The sequence below is a fragment of the Borostomias antarcticus genome (genome assembly GCF_949987555.1).
Source record: "Borostomias antarcticus genome assembly, chromosome: 1".
NCBI classification, from domain to species: domain Eukaryota; kingdom Metazoa; phylum Chordata; class Actinopteri; order Stomiiformes; family Stomiidae; genus Borostomias; species Borostomias antarcticus.
Genome location: NC_140234.1, coordinates 41,946,551 through 41,965,965, shown reverse-complemented (window position 1 = coordinate 41,965,965; position 19,415 = coordinate 41,946,551). Strand labels below are relative to the sequence as shown.

At 47.8% G+C, this 19,415-nt stretch overlaps 1 protein-coding gene across 2 annotated transcripts in view; it reads right to left on the bottom strand.

Annotated features, from left to right (window-relative positions):
- Positions 1-1,172: 1,172 nt before the first annotated feature.
- hip1 (huntingtin interacting protein 1) overlaps positions 1,173-19,415 on the bottom strand; it is a 70,152-nt gene continuing 51,909 nt past the window's right edge. For both annotated transcript variants that reach the window (XM_084447513.1, XM_084447514.1), the window contains exons 18-31: positions 16,709-16,903; positions 15,918-16,065; positions 15,649-15,735; positions 14,743-14,850; positions 14,315-14,451; positions 14,093-14,203; positions 8,924-8,982; positions 8,679-8,772; positions 8,451-8,551; positions 7,122-7,227; positions 6,687-6,810; positions 5,612-5,673; positions 4,189-4,306; positions 1,173-2,942 (exon numbers count right to left, since the gene is read on the bottom strand). In XM_084447513.1, coding sequence (XP_084303639.1) covers positions 2,932-2,942; positions 4,189-4,306; positions 5,612-5,673; positions 6,687-6,810; positions 7,122-7,227; positions 8,451-8,551; positions 8,679-8,772; positions 8,924-8,982; positions 14,093-14,203; positions 14,315-14,451; positions 14,743-14,850; positions 15,649-15,735; positions 15,918-16,065; positions 16,709-16,903 — 1,461 coding nt within the window. In that variant the 3' untranslated portion in view covers positions 1,173-2,931. The remainder of the gene's footprint in view (positions 2,943-4,188; positions 4,307-5,611; positions 5,674-6,686; positions 6,811-7,121; positions 7,228-8,450; positions 8,552-8,678; positions 8,773-8,923; positions 8,983-14,092; positions 14,204-14,314; positions 14,452-14,742; positions 14,851-15,648; positions 15,736-15,917; positions 16,066-16,708; positions 16,904-19,415) is intronic.

Here is a 19,415-nt window from a genome sequence, read left to right as displayed (position 1 = left end):
ATGTACTGTATCTCAACTACCTATTTAGATATGACAGGACCAGCAGCAGTAATCTAGAGCACTGGTTCCCAACCTCTTCCCTAGAGCCCCCCTAACTTCCCCCCCCCCCCCAAGTTGTTGTGAACGTCCAGTCTACGTCCTACAGATGTCGACACACTGGATGTTCACAACGACTTGGGGGGGAAGCAAATTCCATCAGGTGTAAGTTAGGGTCCAATGAAGTGCTTCGACAACTTAGCAGTAACGTCAATGTTGACGTGATTCAGAGTCTCCGATTAATTTGTTGAATTTATAAACGTAGAATTGTAGTGCAGTAGGCTTTTGACCATATCAGACATAATCATGTATTTTGTTATAACTGTGTGACATGTCAATGACATGATTCTTAAACTAATATTTGTATAGCTTAATATGATATTAAGGCCTCAATTTATCTGAGGTCTGGCGCACCCCCTACGATCATTGGCGCCCCCCTAAGGGGGGCCCGGACCCCAGGTTGGGAAACCCTGATCTAGAGCACTGTGGAGGTTATGAAATTATTTATATACTTGGTTTAAGGTAGACTTCAAAGAACATGCGATGTGGTCGATTCAAGCTGGTTTCAAACAAAAGACAATAGTTTTATTCTGTTACGATTTGCAAACCGGACTTTGCACAGGAAGTGAATCCGAGCAAGAGTGGGGAACTCTGGATCGAAAGTGATAGCTTATATCGAAAGAAAGGAAGTGAGGGCAGGGAAGTGATGTCACACAGGAACAATTTGTAGTTTTAACAGACTGATTCTAGGGAAACGAACTACAAAGTTAGAACAACAGTCAGGTATGAAGACGAAGAAAAGAACAAATTGGGGGGTAACACATTGGTGATACATAAATTTCATTAACAAGTGTTTAAGTGAGTTTGGTAGTGGATGCTAGCCTGTACCATTGCATTGCGCTAGCCTTAGCAAGACACAAATGCCCAAACGAGTGGCAGCATGGAAGCAGCTGAAAATTATCAATCAATCAACAACATAATGGCTAAAGTTGTAAATGAGGCCCTACTGTATGTCTGAAATTCCAGACTATCCCTTTAAGAAAACCTACTGGAAATGTGCAATGTTTTTGAAAACTAAACATTAACATAACCTGGAAATGAGCAAGCAAACAATAACAGCAAGATTTCAGGTCATTTTAATGAGTTGAAATATTTATTTAAAAACTGAAAAAATAAAACAAACCCACATACATAGTTTTAGTATATCATACAAAGACATAATTCAATGTTATTTGAGTATTTTCTTGTCTCCTTTACTACAGTGAGGCAGTTGAAAGGCTGGCTGAGCTGGCAGGACTACAGACACAAACCGAAAGGTGAGAGGTCAACAACCAGGAAGTGACAGAACACCGCTAGGTCACACTTAAATACCCAGTGTCACAACTCTTTTCAAAACACGGCCAAAGCGGAGCATCAAAACTCGGTGAGGGTGTTAAGACACGGAGGAAGACAAACTCATGGGCATCTCACACACACACACACACACACACACACACACACAGAAAGAAGGTACATGTGATGGATTCCAAAAGAATACCTTTCTAACTCGACAATTCCTATTGTGGCATTCTCACTCATAAAGCCAACTTGAAGAGCATTAGTCGTAACCACACGTGCAAGACATGGAGCAGAAGAGTGAGTTAGGTGGCCATGTCACCACTAGTCATGTGGAACCAGGCATCGGTTGTGTTGACAGCTACTTGGTCCCGGGGTGGTGGTGGGGGGGGGGGGCACTGTCCATCAGAATCAGAACCCGCGCCGCCACACGCTGATCCCTTGGCTCAGTCCGCCAGGAAGCGCAAAGTTCCACCAAAAAGGCAGTGGGAACAGAGCCCGGGTCAGGGGTTGAACAGAGCCCGGGTCAGGGGTTGAAAGAACACCCTGCCTGGGAGCCACACACACACTCACTCAAGTCCAGTTCAGACCCTGGGCGCCACACACACACACACACACACGCACACTCTCCGGTCCAGTTGTTCAGAGTGAGCATCGCTCAGACAGGCCTTGTTTAGAATCCTGAACAGGAAGCTGGGTGGTCCGGTAGCCCCTTCAGGCTGGTCCACATCAGCTCTGACCCAGCGGCACAAGAGGCAGTTTCACCTCTGACCTCACCTCACTCTACAATCAGCTATTAGGTCATTCCACTCTGCTCTCATTATACCAGTTACACACACTCAATTAAACAAGAGTAGACAGAGATCACTGGCAGGTCTGTGGTTATTGAAAACAGTCGACTCAATTAACAGTCATGGTCGTTAAAACAGGTGAATCGCTAGAGTTCAACACTCACAGTGAAGGAAGAGAGTAACCAAGGGAAACGAGATGTGTGTGGGGGGGATTGAAGTAGGCATTCGCTCTCACTGATAAGACCCTACGACATGAAACATTACACTAAGATCAGTGGGAGATACACACACGCCATCTATGTGTCACAGATGGGACATGGTTGGGTGGGTTGGGGTTCTTGGAAACCAGTCCGATCTCCCGCTGGCGAGGGACAGGCCCTTGTGCAGTGCATCCTGGGGGATGTCTTGTGAAGAACTTGTGCTCCTGCAGGGGGCGCGCTCTTGTGGCGCTGGCACTCCGTTTGGGAAATGGTGGGAGTCGTGAAGAAATAAATAGTTGCTGGGACAGATCATCATCAGCAGCCCTCCGGCTCTGCTGCTTCCAGACAGTCTGGGGGGCGGGGCCGGGGGCGGGGCCAGGTCGGAATCCCCCGTCCTCAACGTCCTCATGGAAGCCTCCGGAAAGTGGAGGAGCATTTTGAAAAAGCACCTTTTTATTTGGCTTGGATTTTTTTTTAAAACAACTAAAAGATAAAAGGAAACAGGTGGAGAGACTGTAGAGTATAAATGTGAGGTGACGGACTGTCTGGTGACCGGGGGGGAGCAGGCCTCAGCCTGTACCTGAGCACAGAGGAGAGACACAGGGAGGGAGGTTACAGAACGCTAGAACACAGAACACACCGGGGACTGAGGTTACAGAATGCTAGAACACAGAACACACCCGGGACTGAGGTTAGAGAACACAGAACACACCCGGGACTGAGGTTAGAGAACGCTAGAACACAGAACACACCCAGGACTGAGGTTAGAGAACGTTAGAACACAGAAAACACCAGGGACTGAGGTAAGAGAACGCTAGAACACATCAGGGACTGAGGTTAGAGAACGCTAGAACACAGAACACACCAGGGACTGAGGTTAGAGAACGCTAGAACACAGAACACACCAGGGACTGAGGTTAGAGAACGCTAGAACACACCAGGGACTGAGGTTAGAGAACGCTAGAACACAGAACACACCAGGGACTGAGGTTAGAGAACGCTAGAACACAGAACACACCAGGGACTGAGGTTAGAGAACGCTAGAACACAGAACACACCAGGGACTGAGGTTAGAGAACGCTAGAACACAGAACACACCAGGGACTGAGGTTAGAGAAAGCTAGAACAGAGAACACACCAGGGACTGAGGTTAGAGAACGCTAGAACACAGAACACACCCGGCACTGAGGTTAGAGAACGCTAGAACACAGAACACACCCGGGACTGAGGTTAGAGAACGCTAGAACACAGAATACACTCGGGGCTGAGGTTAGAGAACGCTAGAACACAGAACACACCAGGGACTGAGGTTAGAGAACGCTAGAACACAGAACACACCAGGGACTGAGGTAAGAGAACGCTAGAACACAGAACACACCAGCGACTGAGGTTAGAGAACGCTAGAACACAGAACACACCAGGGACTGAGGTTAGAGAACGCTAGAACACAGAACACACCAGGGACTGAGGTTAGACAACGCTAGAACACAGAACACACCAGGGACTGAGGTTAGAGAACGCTAGAACACAGAACACACCAGGGACTGAGGTAAGAGAACGCTAGAACACAGAACACACCAGCGACTGAGGTTAGAGAACGCTAGAACACAGAACACACCAGGGACTGAGGTTAGACAACGCTAGAACACAGAACACACCAGGGACTGAGGTTAGAGAACGCTAGAACCCAGAACCCCCCCGGGACTGAGGTTAGAGAACGCTAGAACACAGAACACACCCGGGACTGAGGTTAGAGAACGCTAGAACCCAGAACCCCCCCGGGACTGAGGTTAGAGTATTGTAGAACCCAGAACATGCGTACTCACCCTCGTCCTCCTGGCCCCAGCCTTCCGCCACGCCGGCCAGCTCGTAGTGCTTCTTCCTCAGCTCCCCCAGACGCTCGCGCTCCTTCTGCAAGCGCGTCTCCAGCTCCAACACCTGGACCTGCACCCATCCACACTAGCGTTAGATCATCTCTAACACCCATCCACACTAGCGTTAGATCACCTCTAACACCCATCCACACTAGCGTTAGATTACTTCTAACACCCATCCACACTAGCATTAGATCACTTCTAACACTCATCCACACTAGCGTTAGATCACCTCTAACACCCATCCACACTAGCGTTAGATCACCTCTAACACCCATCCACACTAGCGTTAGATTACTTCTAACACCCATCCACACTAGCATTAGATCACTTCTAACACTCATCCACACTAGCGTTAGATCACCTCTAACACCCATCCATACTAGCATTAGATCACCTCTAACACCCATCCATACTAGCATTAGATCACCTCTAACACCCATCCATACTAGCATTAGATCACCTCTAACACCCATCCACACTAGCGTTAGATTACTTCTAACACCCATCCACACTAGCATTAGATCACCTCTAACACCCATCCACACTAGCGTTAGATTACTTCTAACACCCATCCACACTAGCATTAGATCACTTCTGCCTTCCCTCTCCCTAGTGCCTCTCTCTCTCCCTCCTATCTTCTAACCAGGTCCAGTGGATGCCCCACTGTCACCAGCAGACCTCCCGGAGTCCGATAGATACCCCCGTGTCTGCTGTGGATGATGTAGCATGTCCGTAGAATGTTCTCTCTCCTATGATGCTTTTTAACCTCTCTTACTCTGAAATGTAATTTAATGTAATTTATTGCTTTATAAATGTTCTTAGCCGGTAGACAAACATACTCCTGGAGCTTGCTCGATCGCCTTGTTGAGAGGGGTCAGGGAAGAATTTTTACAGCTCACTTATCTGGCCCCCGGGTGATTACTGGTTTTTGCTTCCCTCTGGAATATGTAGAGAGTGGGTCGTATGCCCACCTCCCTTGTTCTCTGTAAAGCGCATTGTGTTGCCTCTGGGTATGAAATGCGCTATACAAATAAAGCTTTGATTGATTGATTGACTTCTTACACCCATCCACACTAGCGTTTCATCACCTCTAACACCCATCCACACTAGCATTAGATCACCTCTAACACCCATCCACACTAGCGTTAGATCACCTCTAACACCCATCCACACTAGCGTTAGATCACCTCTAACACCCATCCACACTAGCGTTAGATCACCTCTGACACCCATCCACACTAGCGTTAGATCACCTCTAACACCCATCCACACTAGCTTTAGATCACTTCTAACACCCATCCACACTAGCGTTATATCACCTTTAACACCCATCCACACTAGCGTTAGATCAGTTCTGCAGCCAAGTCTATACCTGGGAGTCCATCTCCTGTCGTTTGATCTGGGTGAGGGTCATACTGGAGAAGTCCATGGTGTCTGGAGATACAATCATGAGAGACAGCGATCAGCATGATTCCAGTAGATCAGCCTATTGTTCAAATGGTATACTTTGTATTATCATCATATTGATATTAGTATCACTATTGTTCACACTAAACAGTGTAATTTTGTAAATTAAGTGCAAAACAGTTTTGCATTTCTACTAGATTATTTTCATTTATTTTATTTTATTCAACCTTTATTTAATCTGGAAAAAAGACCCACTGAGATACAATCTCTCCAGCGGCACCTGAACCACCAAGGCAGCAGGACCGTATCTAGTTTCGGACAATAAGTACATATAACACACAGACAGTAAGGTACAATACACTCAAACATCATCCATGACACCTACACAGACACAAATACACTCAAACATCATCCATGACACCTACACACGCACAAATACACTCAAACATCATCCATGACACCTACACACACAAATACACTCAAACATCATCCATGACACCTACAACACACGAATACACTCAAACATCATCCATGACACCTACACAGACACAAATACACTCAAACATCATCCATGACACCTACACACACACAAATACACTCAAACATCATCCATGACACCTACACACGCACAAATACACTCAAACATCATCCATGACACCTACAACACACGAATACACTCCAACATCATCCATGACACCTACACATACACAAATACACTCAAACATCATCCATGACACCTACACACACACAAATACACTCCAACATCATCCATGACAACTACATACAGTATACACAAATACATTTAGACATCATCCATGACACCTACACATACACAAATACACTCAAACATCATCCATGACACCTACATATACACAAGTACATATCACACTCAGACATCATCCATGCAGTTCCGAGGGCAGCTGGCGAGCATCTGTACGTGTGTTGAACCCCACAGTGGCGTCGGCCCGCGCCACACACACACACACACACACACACACACACACACACACACACACACACACACACACACACACACACACCTCTCTCCTCGATCTGGGCCATGCCGGACTTGGTGGAGGCAACGACGCCGGCGGTGGCCTGGGTGACGCCGCGTGACGCCTGCTGCAGACGGGCCAGGTTCCCGCTGCCCTTCTCCGCCTTGACCTGGACGACACGGGGAGAGACGACGGCGGACAGAAGACAACCGGTCAGTTCTTTCTGCGCTATCTGTTCTACTTCATTAGACGGTGGGGGGTCATAAACCAGGACTGTGATGACAGCCGGCGGGCGCCTCACACAATGCTCACACACCCGGCAATCCTACACACACACATGCAGACTTCATAACCTGTAACTTTGGGATGGGCTGTCCAAACACGCAGGAACGCTGAGAGAGGAGTGTTTCACGCGCTCCGGTGTGAGAGAGACCGGTGTGAGAGAGACCGGTGTGAGAGACCAGCGCCGTGACCCCTCACCTTAGACGCAGCCACCAGCTGGGCGGTGCTGGCCGCGATCTCGTGAGAGCAGACGATCAGCTCCTCACACTTCCCCTTCCCCTGGACCACCAGGTCCGCCGCGTCCCTGAGGGGAACAACACACAGCGTGACTACCACACAACACTCACACACACACACACACACACCATGACTACCACACAACACACACACACACACACACACCATGACTACCACACAACACACACACACCATGACTACCACAGAACACACACACACACACCATGACTACCACACAACACACACACACACACACACACACACACCATGACTACCACACAACACACACACACCATGACTACCACAGAACACACACACACACACACACACACCATGACTACCACACAACACACACACACACCATGACTACCACACAACACACACACACACACACACACACACACCATGACTACCACACAACACACACACACACACACACACACAGCGTGACTACCACACAACACACACACTTACACACACACCATGACTACCACACAACACACACACACACAGCGTGACTACCACACAACACACACACACCATGACTACCACACAACACACACACACACACACACCATGACTACCACACAACACACACACACCATGACTACCACACAACACACACACACACACACACCATGACTACCACACAGCACACACACACACACACACACACCATGACTACCACACAACACACACACACACACCATGACTACCCCACAACACACACATACACACACCATGACTACCACACAACACACACACACACACACACACACACACCATGACTACCACACAACACACACACACCATGACTACCAAACACACACACACACACACCATGACTACCACACAACACACACACACACCATGACTACCACACAACACAAACACACACCATGACTACCACACAACACATACACACCATGACTACCATAGAACACACACACACATACACACACACCATGACTACCACACAACACACACACACACACACACACACACACACACACACCATGACTACCACAGAACACACACACACACACACCATGACTACCACAGAACACACACACCATGAATACCACAGAACACACACACACACACACACACCATGACTACCACAGAACACACACACACACACGCACACGCACGCACACAGCATGACTACCACAGAACACACACACCATGACTACCACAGAACACACCCACACACCATGACTACCACAGAACACACACACACACACACACACTCAGTCCCTAGTGCTGAAGGAGAAGGCGACGGGGTCTTACACCATGACTGTGGCTCCCCAGCCCACCGCTTTAGAGGCCGAGATCAGGCCTTCTGTCCAGCGAGAGTTCTTGGCATAGAATTCCTTCATGGAGGCTGCCCCCTGGTGGAGAGGAGTAGAATTACTTTTCCATTCAGTCAGAAACGGGCTTAGGTAGGACATGCCCCGCCCACTGCACCAGTGATTGTATACGATGATTGACGAGCTAGTCAGGGGTGTGGACACTCACCCTGCCACTCTCCACGATGTCCCTTTGCAGATCTTTGGAAGACAGCACAAGCACCTTGATGGCCTGCATCAGATCTGTACAGGAGGCGAGGATCCTGCAGGGGGTGACAGAGTACACGCTTGCTCCAGCTTCACATTGACCCACACGCATCGTTGACTCAGCAGGTTTAATTCATAGGATTTAGATTCATATGATTTTTTTCTCTCCGTGGCTGAAAAGCAGAAGCCAGTGTTGGTGAGACTCACCTCTCGTTGACCTCCATCTTCATCCCTGTGTCCATCGTGCGAGACTTGTTGAGCATTTCCTGCGAACGAGATACAGAGATGGGAAGTCAGAGACAAGATAAAGATAAGAGAAATCAGAAACAAGATACAGATAAGAGAAATCAGAAACAAGATACAGATAAGAGAAATCAGAAACAAGACAGATATGAGAAATCAGAAACAAGATACAGATATGAGAAATCAGACGAGATATAGAGATGGGAAATCAACAAGATTTTTCATTTAATTTATTCCATTAACCTTTATTTAACCAGGTTTAAGCCCATTGAGATTAAAATCTCTTTTTCAAGAGCGACCTGGCCAAGAATGGCAGTAGTACAAACAGTTTCTCACTCACACTCACACAAACACACATTAAAAACAACAGATCAGTTCAAAAGGACCATAGTAAAAGTGCAGGGAAGCCATATTTTATATAGCTGTATTTTATATGTCCTTGAGTCTTACAATGTGAAACTTTGCTGCCTTCTTGGCCAGGTCAGTATTGTAAAAGAGTTTTTATCTCAATGCTTTTCATCTGGTTAAATAAAGGTTAAATAAATAAATCTAATCCTATTTCAATTAAAACGAGAAAGTACATTTCCTGGAGAAAATGTGAGGTGGGCTAGCTGCTGCAGCTGTATGTAACAGCTACTGCTAGTACTACTACGGACCGGGCAATCTCCATGCACCCACCGGTGAAGACCGTGTGTCTCTACCTGACTCAAGGGCTGAATTGTGAGGTCCGTGGCGTGGACAGTGGCATGGTGGCGAGACTCCGCCGCCTCAGGCCAGAGCCGGTCGGGGACAGTGTACCCCTCTCCGGGCCACCTACCCGCCCCCACCGATGAAGACCGTGTGTCTCTAGCCCAATCAGGGGCCAAGTTGTGGGGCACGTGGCGTGGATAGTGGCTTGGTGGCGAGACTCCGCCCCCACTCAAGGGCTAAGTTGAGGGGTCCATGGAGTGGTTAGTGGCGAGACTCCGCCCCCTCAGGTCATAGCCAGTGGGGGACAGTGTACCCTTCTCCGGACCACCCAACTGGCCCCAACGGTGAAGACCTTGTGTGTCTAGCCCACTCAGGGGCTGAGTTGTGGGGTCCGTGGCGCAGTATGAGACTCCGCCCCCTCGGATCAGAGCCGGTCGGGGACACCTACCTGCCCCCACTGATGAAGACCATGTGTCACTAGCCCACTCAGGGGCCAAGCTGTGGCCTGTGTGGTGAGACTCCGCCCCCTCGGATCACAGCAGGTCAGGGGCAGTGCTGTGACCTCTGAGCAATCGCATGCACCCACCGACGAAGACCTTGTGTCTCTAGCCGCCTCAGAGGCTGAGTTGTGGGTTCTGTGGTGTGACTCCGCCCCCTCAGGTCAGCGCAGTGGGGACAGTGTACCCCTCTCCGGACCACCCACCTGCCCCCAACGGTGAAGACCTTGTGTCTAGCCCACTCAGGGGCTGAGTTGTGGGGTTCGTGGCTTGGTTAGTGGTGTGGGGCGAGACTGAGTTGTGGAGTCCGTGGGAAGGATAGTGATGTGGTTATGACTCATACAGTTCTAATAAATTAAGTTAGGCCAGTAGCTCCAAAAGTACAAAATGTATCAATATGAGTTTACAGCCTGAATAAGATTGTCATTCTGAATATTATTTGAATATCAGGAAGGTAGGACCGAAGTAAGTAAGGAAGGAAGGAAGGTAGGATAAATGCTACCACAGTAGTCATAAGAGTGTGCCTGTACCTTTAATCTAGCTTGTGTCCCCAAATTCAAATCCCAACTGACACTCTAAATATCATATCATTATATGATATCATTCACTTCAATGGGAAGGCATGTCGGCTTCAGACAGCTCTCTCAAAAAGTATAAACGCTACAGCTTAGATATTGACACCGTAGGAATCCTGGGAACCAGATGAACATTGTGTCTGTATAGCTTAGAAACTGTAGGCATGGCGACAAGTTAGAAAAAGGGTCTGAATTCAAAATTAGCAGCTCAAAAGTTAGAGAGGAGGGCCATTAGTTTGAATGGGGAGCATAGCTTTCGAACAAATCGTCATACCTCGAAATCTATAAGTCACACAGCTTAGATACTTACCATTGTACGAATCAGCACAATCATGTGAACATGTAGATGTATATGTGTATGAGCTGTTAAAACTGACAGGGTTGCCAACTCTCACGCATTGGCCGTGAGACACACTGGATCGAGCCTCACGCGCACACGCTGCAATAGAATTTCACACGGCCAATTTTTACAAAATTTTGCGGTATCCCTGGACTTGTCCCCCCATGCATGTCGCTGATTGCTATCGATTTAAACCTATTAGAGTCAGCTTGGGCAGCTCATCAAACATTGTCCGCTCCGGATTGAATGATTCAACTTTTTTTTTTTTTTAAAGGGTTGGGATGGAATGTGATTGGTGCTTGGAGACTGGGTCATCCTTTCCAGACCATACTGGTGTCAGCTCTTCAAAACGTCTTCATTGCAAGAAGCCATGGTGCTTGAACAAGGCTGGAAGGTTCATGAGACAGTTACAGAGTCGTAAAAAGTAAGTAATTCTTTTCATATTTACAAGTTATGCTGTCACTTGTATCAGAACTTTTACCTTGCAATTGTTTCACTCAGTATTGAGACAGTGGCTGTCAGTAGTGACTAGAATTTAGCTAGCTAACCACGTTAGCTCAGCTGTCACAACTAGCCAGTAATTAGCTACTTTTCATTGATTTCTAGCCTAGCAAGTGCACGTCTGCATGGTGAAGGACTAGTGAGCCTGCGAAGGTCCCAAAACTGCCAGGTAAAAGGTTTATTTTGTGATGTTGTTGATTTGATGTTGTACTATGCTAGTTGAGAAGCAGTTATCTAAATATTCTTGACATAGCCCCCTGGTCCATGGCGCACAGGAGTCTAGTCTCTCTCAAGATGCCTCGCCATGACACATGGCCATGACACTTCTACAAAGAATATAAATTAAATAAATAAATGGAACTCTGTGCAAGAGTATTTGAAGCTTACATAATTTTGCCTGTGAACCAATTAGTCTATTAGATGATAAGGTTGTGGTTCAGTGCCCCTGTTTTAATCAAATTGTTCATTAAATAATTGTATTTATTTATTTTGATTTATTTTGATATGTATCCACTCTTATTGCCCTGTGTACTTTGTGTTTCCACTCAGGGCATTGCTGTAAAAGAGCCCTGGTCTCAGTGAACAAACAATGAATGAATTTAATGAATGAATGAATTTGTTACTCACCAAAGAAAATACAATTATCAAAGCCTTTTCTCTGAGGTGGCTATAGTTTAAACCCCCACATATTGTATAAAAAAGCTATTTTGGTAGTTAAATATGCACGAAGTTTAGCTGACATCCTGATCACATGTTCTCTATCCCCCACAGAAACAGCCCAGCCAAGCAATCAGCCTGGCCTAGCACAGCAGCACAGCCAAGCCCAGACTGGTCCAGTCCAGCCTCGTAGGCTAAGGCGTGTGAAGGTCCGGAGACTGCCAGGTAAACGGTTTATTTTATGATGTTAGTTTGATGTTGTATGCCAGTTGAGAAGCAGTTATTCTTGACATAGCCCCCTGGTCCATGGCGCACAGGAGCCTGGTCTCTCTCTCAAGACGCCTCGCCATGATTTGGGCCATGACACTTCTACAAAGAATATTTGTTACTCACCAAAGTACAGACATTTATCAAACGCTGAAAAACTTTTCTCCGAGGTGGCTATAGTTTAAACTCCCACATATTGTATAAAAAGGCTGTTTAATTTTAGTAGTTTAGTAGAGTAGAGTTTAGCCTGACATCCTGATCACATGTTCTCACAAACAGCCCAGCCAAGCAACTCAGCCTGGCCTAGCACAGCAGCCCAGCTTAGCCCAGACTGGTCCAGTCCAGCCTAGTAGGCTACGACCGGCTTTAAGTAAGGCCTGTGAAGGTCTGGAGACTGCAAGGTAAACTATTGACATGGAAATGTAATTAAAACAGGTTAAAATCTGAACAATATGAGGATGTGAAGACTGTAAATTATTTTCTTTTCTTTTTTAAAATGTGTGTTTACCGCATTGTTGACAATGAGGTCTCATCAGATCCCTCTGGTGGCCAAAACTGTTGTAGGTTGAGGGGTTAGAAATTATGAAACTTGGGAAATGTCTAAATGGTCATGTTTCTTACAGTACAACTACAAATGGTGCTCAGACCTCTGCCCATGAATTAATTTTGTGGTTCTTTTTGAGCGCTTGAGAGCATCATTCTGAACCCTTCGTCCCTGTGACCTTCCCATCTCCAGATATGGCCGTATGGCCATGGGACGTGCCGTCATCGGGGCGGAGGTAAAAATTAATATCAAAGATGTGAGGACAGCCGCCCCCCCCAAAAAATGTCAGTCTCACTCCAAGCTTTTCTGAAAAGTTGGCAACCCTGAAACTGTAGGAGGGCCGGCAGTTTACAAAATGTGTGAATATGTTCAAATCAACAGCTGCCACCACTCTAAAAACATCAAGTTACTGAACATTCCACCAGTAATTTCAATGGTACAAAAACTACTATTAAAGGTTAAATTACTAAAAACTACAAATGATAATAACATTAATGACAATTAATGACAATGATAATGACAAATCAAATCTGAATAGATCCAGGAAAAAGCTTAACATCATAAACATGATCTTTTCTAGCACAAAGTATGAAGAAGTAGTTAAGGTCCCCAAAATTGGGGAGAATACTCTCTATAAAGAAAGACAGAAAGAGTGGGAATATCACAAGTTGGGCAAGTTGCAAGCTAGCCCACCTAACAATTACCGTATCAATAGACTCTGATTCTATAGATTTCACCGTGCCTTTAAATTCATTCAGAGTGACTAGATCCTGGAGTTTCAGGTCGTTTTGCAGGCTATTCCATGCCGATGGAGCAGAAAACATAAAGGCGTTTCTTTTCTGGGAAATCGGACGAGATACAAAGAGCACGGCTGTTTTTCCACACACACACACACACACACACACACACACACACACACACACACACACACACACACACACACACACACACACTCAGACATAAGATACAGTACCAAGAAAACAGACAGATACACACACACCTGAACACACACAGATACACACAGCTGAACAACTAAACACACACACACACACACACACACACCTCTATCCTGGCAGCTGCTGACTCCACGGCGGCTGATGTAGCGGCCATTTCCTGCTCCACCAGATCTCCCAGCTCCCCTTGCTGCAGCTCCAGCCCCTTGGGACGCAGATCCTACACAGCGGGACGCCAAGACCACAGAAGGGCGTTAGACCTGCTGACACAGCACCACGGAGGACTGGAGCAGTGTTGGTGGCGGTGCTCAGTCTGAACGCAGAGCCTCACCTGGGCAGAGGCCAGGACGGTGTCCAGCGCGGCCCGGAGGGCGGAGTCGTCCGCCGAGGACAGAACCTCCGGCTGCTTCATCTGACCCAGCAGAGACAGGGCCTCCCCCCCACAGGCCCGCACGCTGGCACACAGGGCTGCAGGGACAGACACACACACACACACAGACACACACACACACAGACACACACACACACACACACACAGACACACGCACACACACAGACACAGACACACACACACACAGACACATACACACACACAGACAGGGCTCAGAGACATGGACCCGCCCCTCCCCCCCCTACAGACAGACACGACCCCCCCCCCCCCCCCCCCTCGTACAGCCCCCTTGTTCACCCCTCCGCCCTGACGGGAGTCAAGGTGCCTGCTGTGAGCGGGTCTGAGTGACCCCTGACCCCGCTACTCACCAATGCCCTGCTCCTCCAGGACCATGTGTGAGGTGGCGCTGCCCTGCACCACGGTGTCGCCCACCAGGTGGGCCAGCTGGGTCAGCGCCCGCACCAGCTCAGACACGCCTGCAGGAACACAACACAACTACTGTACCAGCTCAGATACGCCTGCAGGAACACAACACAACACAACTACCAGCTCAGACACGCCTGCTAGAACACAACACAACTACCAGCTCAGACACGCCTGCTAGAACACAACACAACACAACTACCAGCTCAGACACGCCTGCTAGAACACAACAGAGCTCAACAGAACGCTTGTCTGATGTGTGGAACCAGTACAGGAACATTGGAGTTCTTGTCATCGCTTGTCCTTGCAGTGTGCAGTACTAATCACTTCCTCATTCCAGTCCCTGGTACTCAGATAGACATTATAGGGTTCCCAAACTGGCTGTTTACTATCTGTAGTCTAGCAGTCTATCAAATATAGATCCTCATCTACTTATTCCATCTAATCATGGATGACTGGGACTGGACTGTGTCCATAATATAGGCAGTGCAATTAAATAACATTCAAGTGTACAGTTGTGCAGAGTCAGTTGTTATTGTCTATCTTATAAACAGGATGTTCAGTTGTTCAAGTGTTATCAGGTGTTGATTCCCACCAGATGACGAGGGATCAAGAAGATGATAAGATAAACGTTAGGCGGATGGACACCACACACCAAAGAAAGCCTTTCTCAGTTAAAGCTGCTAACATCAGGGTAGAGGAGGTCTCTCCAGCGGTATCGATCTCAGAGCTTCTAACATCAGGGTAGAGGAGGTCTCTCCAGCGGTATCTATCTCAGAGCTGCTAACATCAGGGTAGAGCAGGTGTCTCTGGTAGTATCAGAGAGAGAGAAACAGAGCGTGACCTCTGACCTGTGTTGTCGGCCAGGTAGGCGTCTCTGGCGGAGTGCGTTCTGTCCACGCAGTCTAGAGAGGCCTGACACCTGGACGCCAGGTAGTCTGCAAGGAGAGGGGAGCGTTGGGCGGTGAGGGGGGTGACTTCTGCACACACACATACACACACACACGCATGCATACACACACACACGCACATACACACGCACGCATGCACACAAACACATGCACACACACGCACGCACACACACACACATGCACACACACACGCAGGATGAGGGTGTGACCTGCGGAGCTGGTGCAGCTGATGTGGGCGGGGTCATCTATCTGGGTCAGGGAGTCCTGGACGATCCGTTCCGCCTCCTCCACGGCCCCCTGCAGAGACGCCCAGCGAGACGCCACCAGCTGGGCCTCGAGGGCCTGCTCCCTGCTCTCCTATAGACCAGACCAGGGTTAACACACACACACACACACACACACACACGCCAGGGTTAACACACACACACACGCCAGAGCCTGCTCCCTGCTCTCCTATAGACCAGACCAGGATTAACACACACACACACGCCAGGGTTAACACACACACACACACACACACACACAAACACACACACACACACACACACGCCAGGGCCTGCTCCCTGCTCTCCTATAGACCAGACCAGGATTAACACACACACACACGCCAGGGTTAACACACACACACACACACACACAAACACACACACACACACACGCCAGGGCCTGCTCCCTGCTCTCCTATAGACCAGACCAGGGTTAACACACACACACACACACGCCAGAGCCTGCTCCCTGCTCTCCTACACACACACATACACACCAGGGTTAACACACACACACACACTCCAGGGCCTTCTCTCTGCTCTCCTATAGAGACCAGACCACACCAGGTTTAACACACACACACACACACACACACACACACTCCAGAGCCTGCTCCCTACTCTCCTACACACACCAGACAAGGGTTAACACACACACACACACCTACACCACACACAAATGCACGCATGCGCAAACATGTACGCTGGCTTCCCTCACCCCACACCTCACACACCTTCTCATTCAGCTGGTTCTGCAGGGCCTCTGCAGTTTTCACACCACTCTCCCTCTCACTGGCCAGCGTGCTCTGAGCGCTCTCCAGCTCCTCCCCCAGACCGGCCAGGTCCGCCTCCTTCTGAGACAGCGTCTCCACAAGCTCCGCCTTCTGGGACTCCAGAGCGGACAGCTGGGAGCTGAGGTCCTCACTTGACTGGTACAGAGACAGACAGACAGACAGACAGACAGACAGACAGACAGACAGACAGGCAGACAGACAGACAGACAGACAGACAGACAGGAGACGGAGGTCGACAACAGTCAGGTCAGTCAGTAGAGTCATGTATTGCAGCAACACAGCATACTGGATGAAAAGTGACTGAGGGAGTGAGGATGGTAAAGGGACTGCACTTATATAGCGGTTTTATCCAGAGCACTTTACAATGAAGGCCTCTCATTCACCCATGTGTCCTTGAGCAAGACACCTAACCCCAAATTGCTCCCAATGAGCAGGTTAGCACCTTGCATGGCAGCTACCGCCATTGGTGTGTGAATGTATGTGTGAATGGGTGAATGAGAGGCCATTGTAAAGCGCTTTGAGTGCCGCTAAGGTGGAAAAGCGCTATATAAGTGCAGTCCATTTACCATTTACCATTCACACACCCATTCACACACCAATGACAGCAGCTGCCATGCAAGGTGCTAGCCTGCTCATTGGGAGCAATTTGGGGTTCCGTGTCTTTGCCCAAGGACACTTCAACATGTGGACAGGAGGAACCGGGATTTGAACCGCCAACCTTGCGGTCATCAGATGACCCGCCCTACCTCTGGAGACAGAGCCGGCCGTACGGGGGAGGGATGTGAGAAAGAGACGGTCGCTATGGAACAGAAGAGACCGACTGTGTTGGGACCCCCGAGGTGAGAGGAGGTTCTGAAACGCACTGAAGGGCTCTGCTTCTCCCGCACATCACAGGCTGCTCACCAGCCACATTCATACTAATAAAACGGCACTTTTTATCTCACCAGCCAAATGGTTCTGTGTTCGCCAGTGAAATGGGGGCTTTCAGCAATTGATAGGCTACAACAGCCAAACGGTTAGAAGGTTCAAACTTTCAGACGACTTTAAAATGCCGCCCGTAGACGTACGATTGTCCAATCAGAATCGAGTATTTCAAAGAGCCATGCAATAATTGCATTTAAGTAGTCGTCGTACTACTTGTATGTATGTACATTTTTTTAATAAATGTATGACATTTCTCTGTGTCCATCTGCATTGATTATTCAGTTTTTAGATGCATGTAAAATAACAAAAAATGCAAATCAGAACAAAATGATCGATTTCACAAGGTATTATATGTTTCTCAACACTTGTATTCCCCCTATCTTGAAAAATGGTGTGTTCCCACCGCCCTGATGGAGGTCAGAGTAGGTCAGCACAGGTGCAATGCATTATTGTTAATTTGGCGTGTGTGGCAGCAGTTGTTTAGTTACTAAAATACTAAAACATAAAAATGAAAAGGAAGCAGACATCTCTACATGCATTCTTTGGTAAAAAGACTGGCAATAATGTTGCCCCAGCAGCAGAAGGAAAAGGTAGCCAACGTAGCCTCGGGAGTGAGTCAATTAACAAGGACAAGAAACCAGGCTGTAAGATACCAGAGACCAGGCTGAAGAGACCAGGCTGTAAGACCCGAGACCAGGGCTATCGCATGAGTCAACAGCCTGTCACAAGCTATACTAACCATAACCATTGTTCATGAATGAATCCTATCTTAACTGACGCTAAGCTTTCGGAGTGGGAATGTGATGTGTCCTGATCTCAAGGTATTATAAGCCCAAAACGGCAGGGTCATCAGAGAATTTCACGAACTAATTGTGCATCACCTGTTTAAGCAGCTGAGTTTGAGGCCTTGTTTACACGTAGCCGGGGATCAGGGAAAACTGTGATTTTTATCTGCGTTTGTACCTGTCGTTTACACGTAAACTGAGGTTCGTTTCATTTTAGTGCAAAGTCTGTTGGTGTGTTTGCATTTGCAAATACAACTGCTTTATTATGATAACGTGTCTTCATGCTTCTCGTTACACTGCCGCCTACAGGCGTAGAGTGCTCTTGGTGGCGTATTTATGCGGGTGGCGGCATATTTATGCGGGTTCGTGTGCACGATTTTATTTTTTTAAATGGAGAGGGGGAAATATACGTTTATGTAAATACCTGTGTATGTGTAAACGAAGCCTGACACAGCTGTAGCCGATCAGCTATTGCTAGTTTTGCGTCCGATATCCCATTCATATCTCAGCCAAACACAACTATGCTTGAACTTTTCCACTTTTCCTCGTGCCAACTTGTGCTTCTAATTGTTATCTTTGGGGGAGTTGCTTGTGCACTGGAAGAATTCTTTATTGGAAATTAGTCGTTGGATTGTATTCAGACATAACGTAGGCTGGTACTGTCAAGGATCACAGCCGACTGATGCACCCTCCCTTCTCGCGACGGAGGGTTATCAGCCGGGCTGGAGTTCCATCTCTCATCGCTGACCAGCAGCTGCCAACTTGGGCAAAATACCGATAGCTAGTTCAACCATTATGTAACTAAGATATTTGCTAAAAATATATATTTTTTCAATTGACAGATTTAGCTACAATGTCCGCAAACCATTAAGCTAGGTTGCCAAATTACTGTCGCCTCACTGCCCACCATATTTGTTGATAATTTATTGACTGGAGAT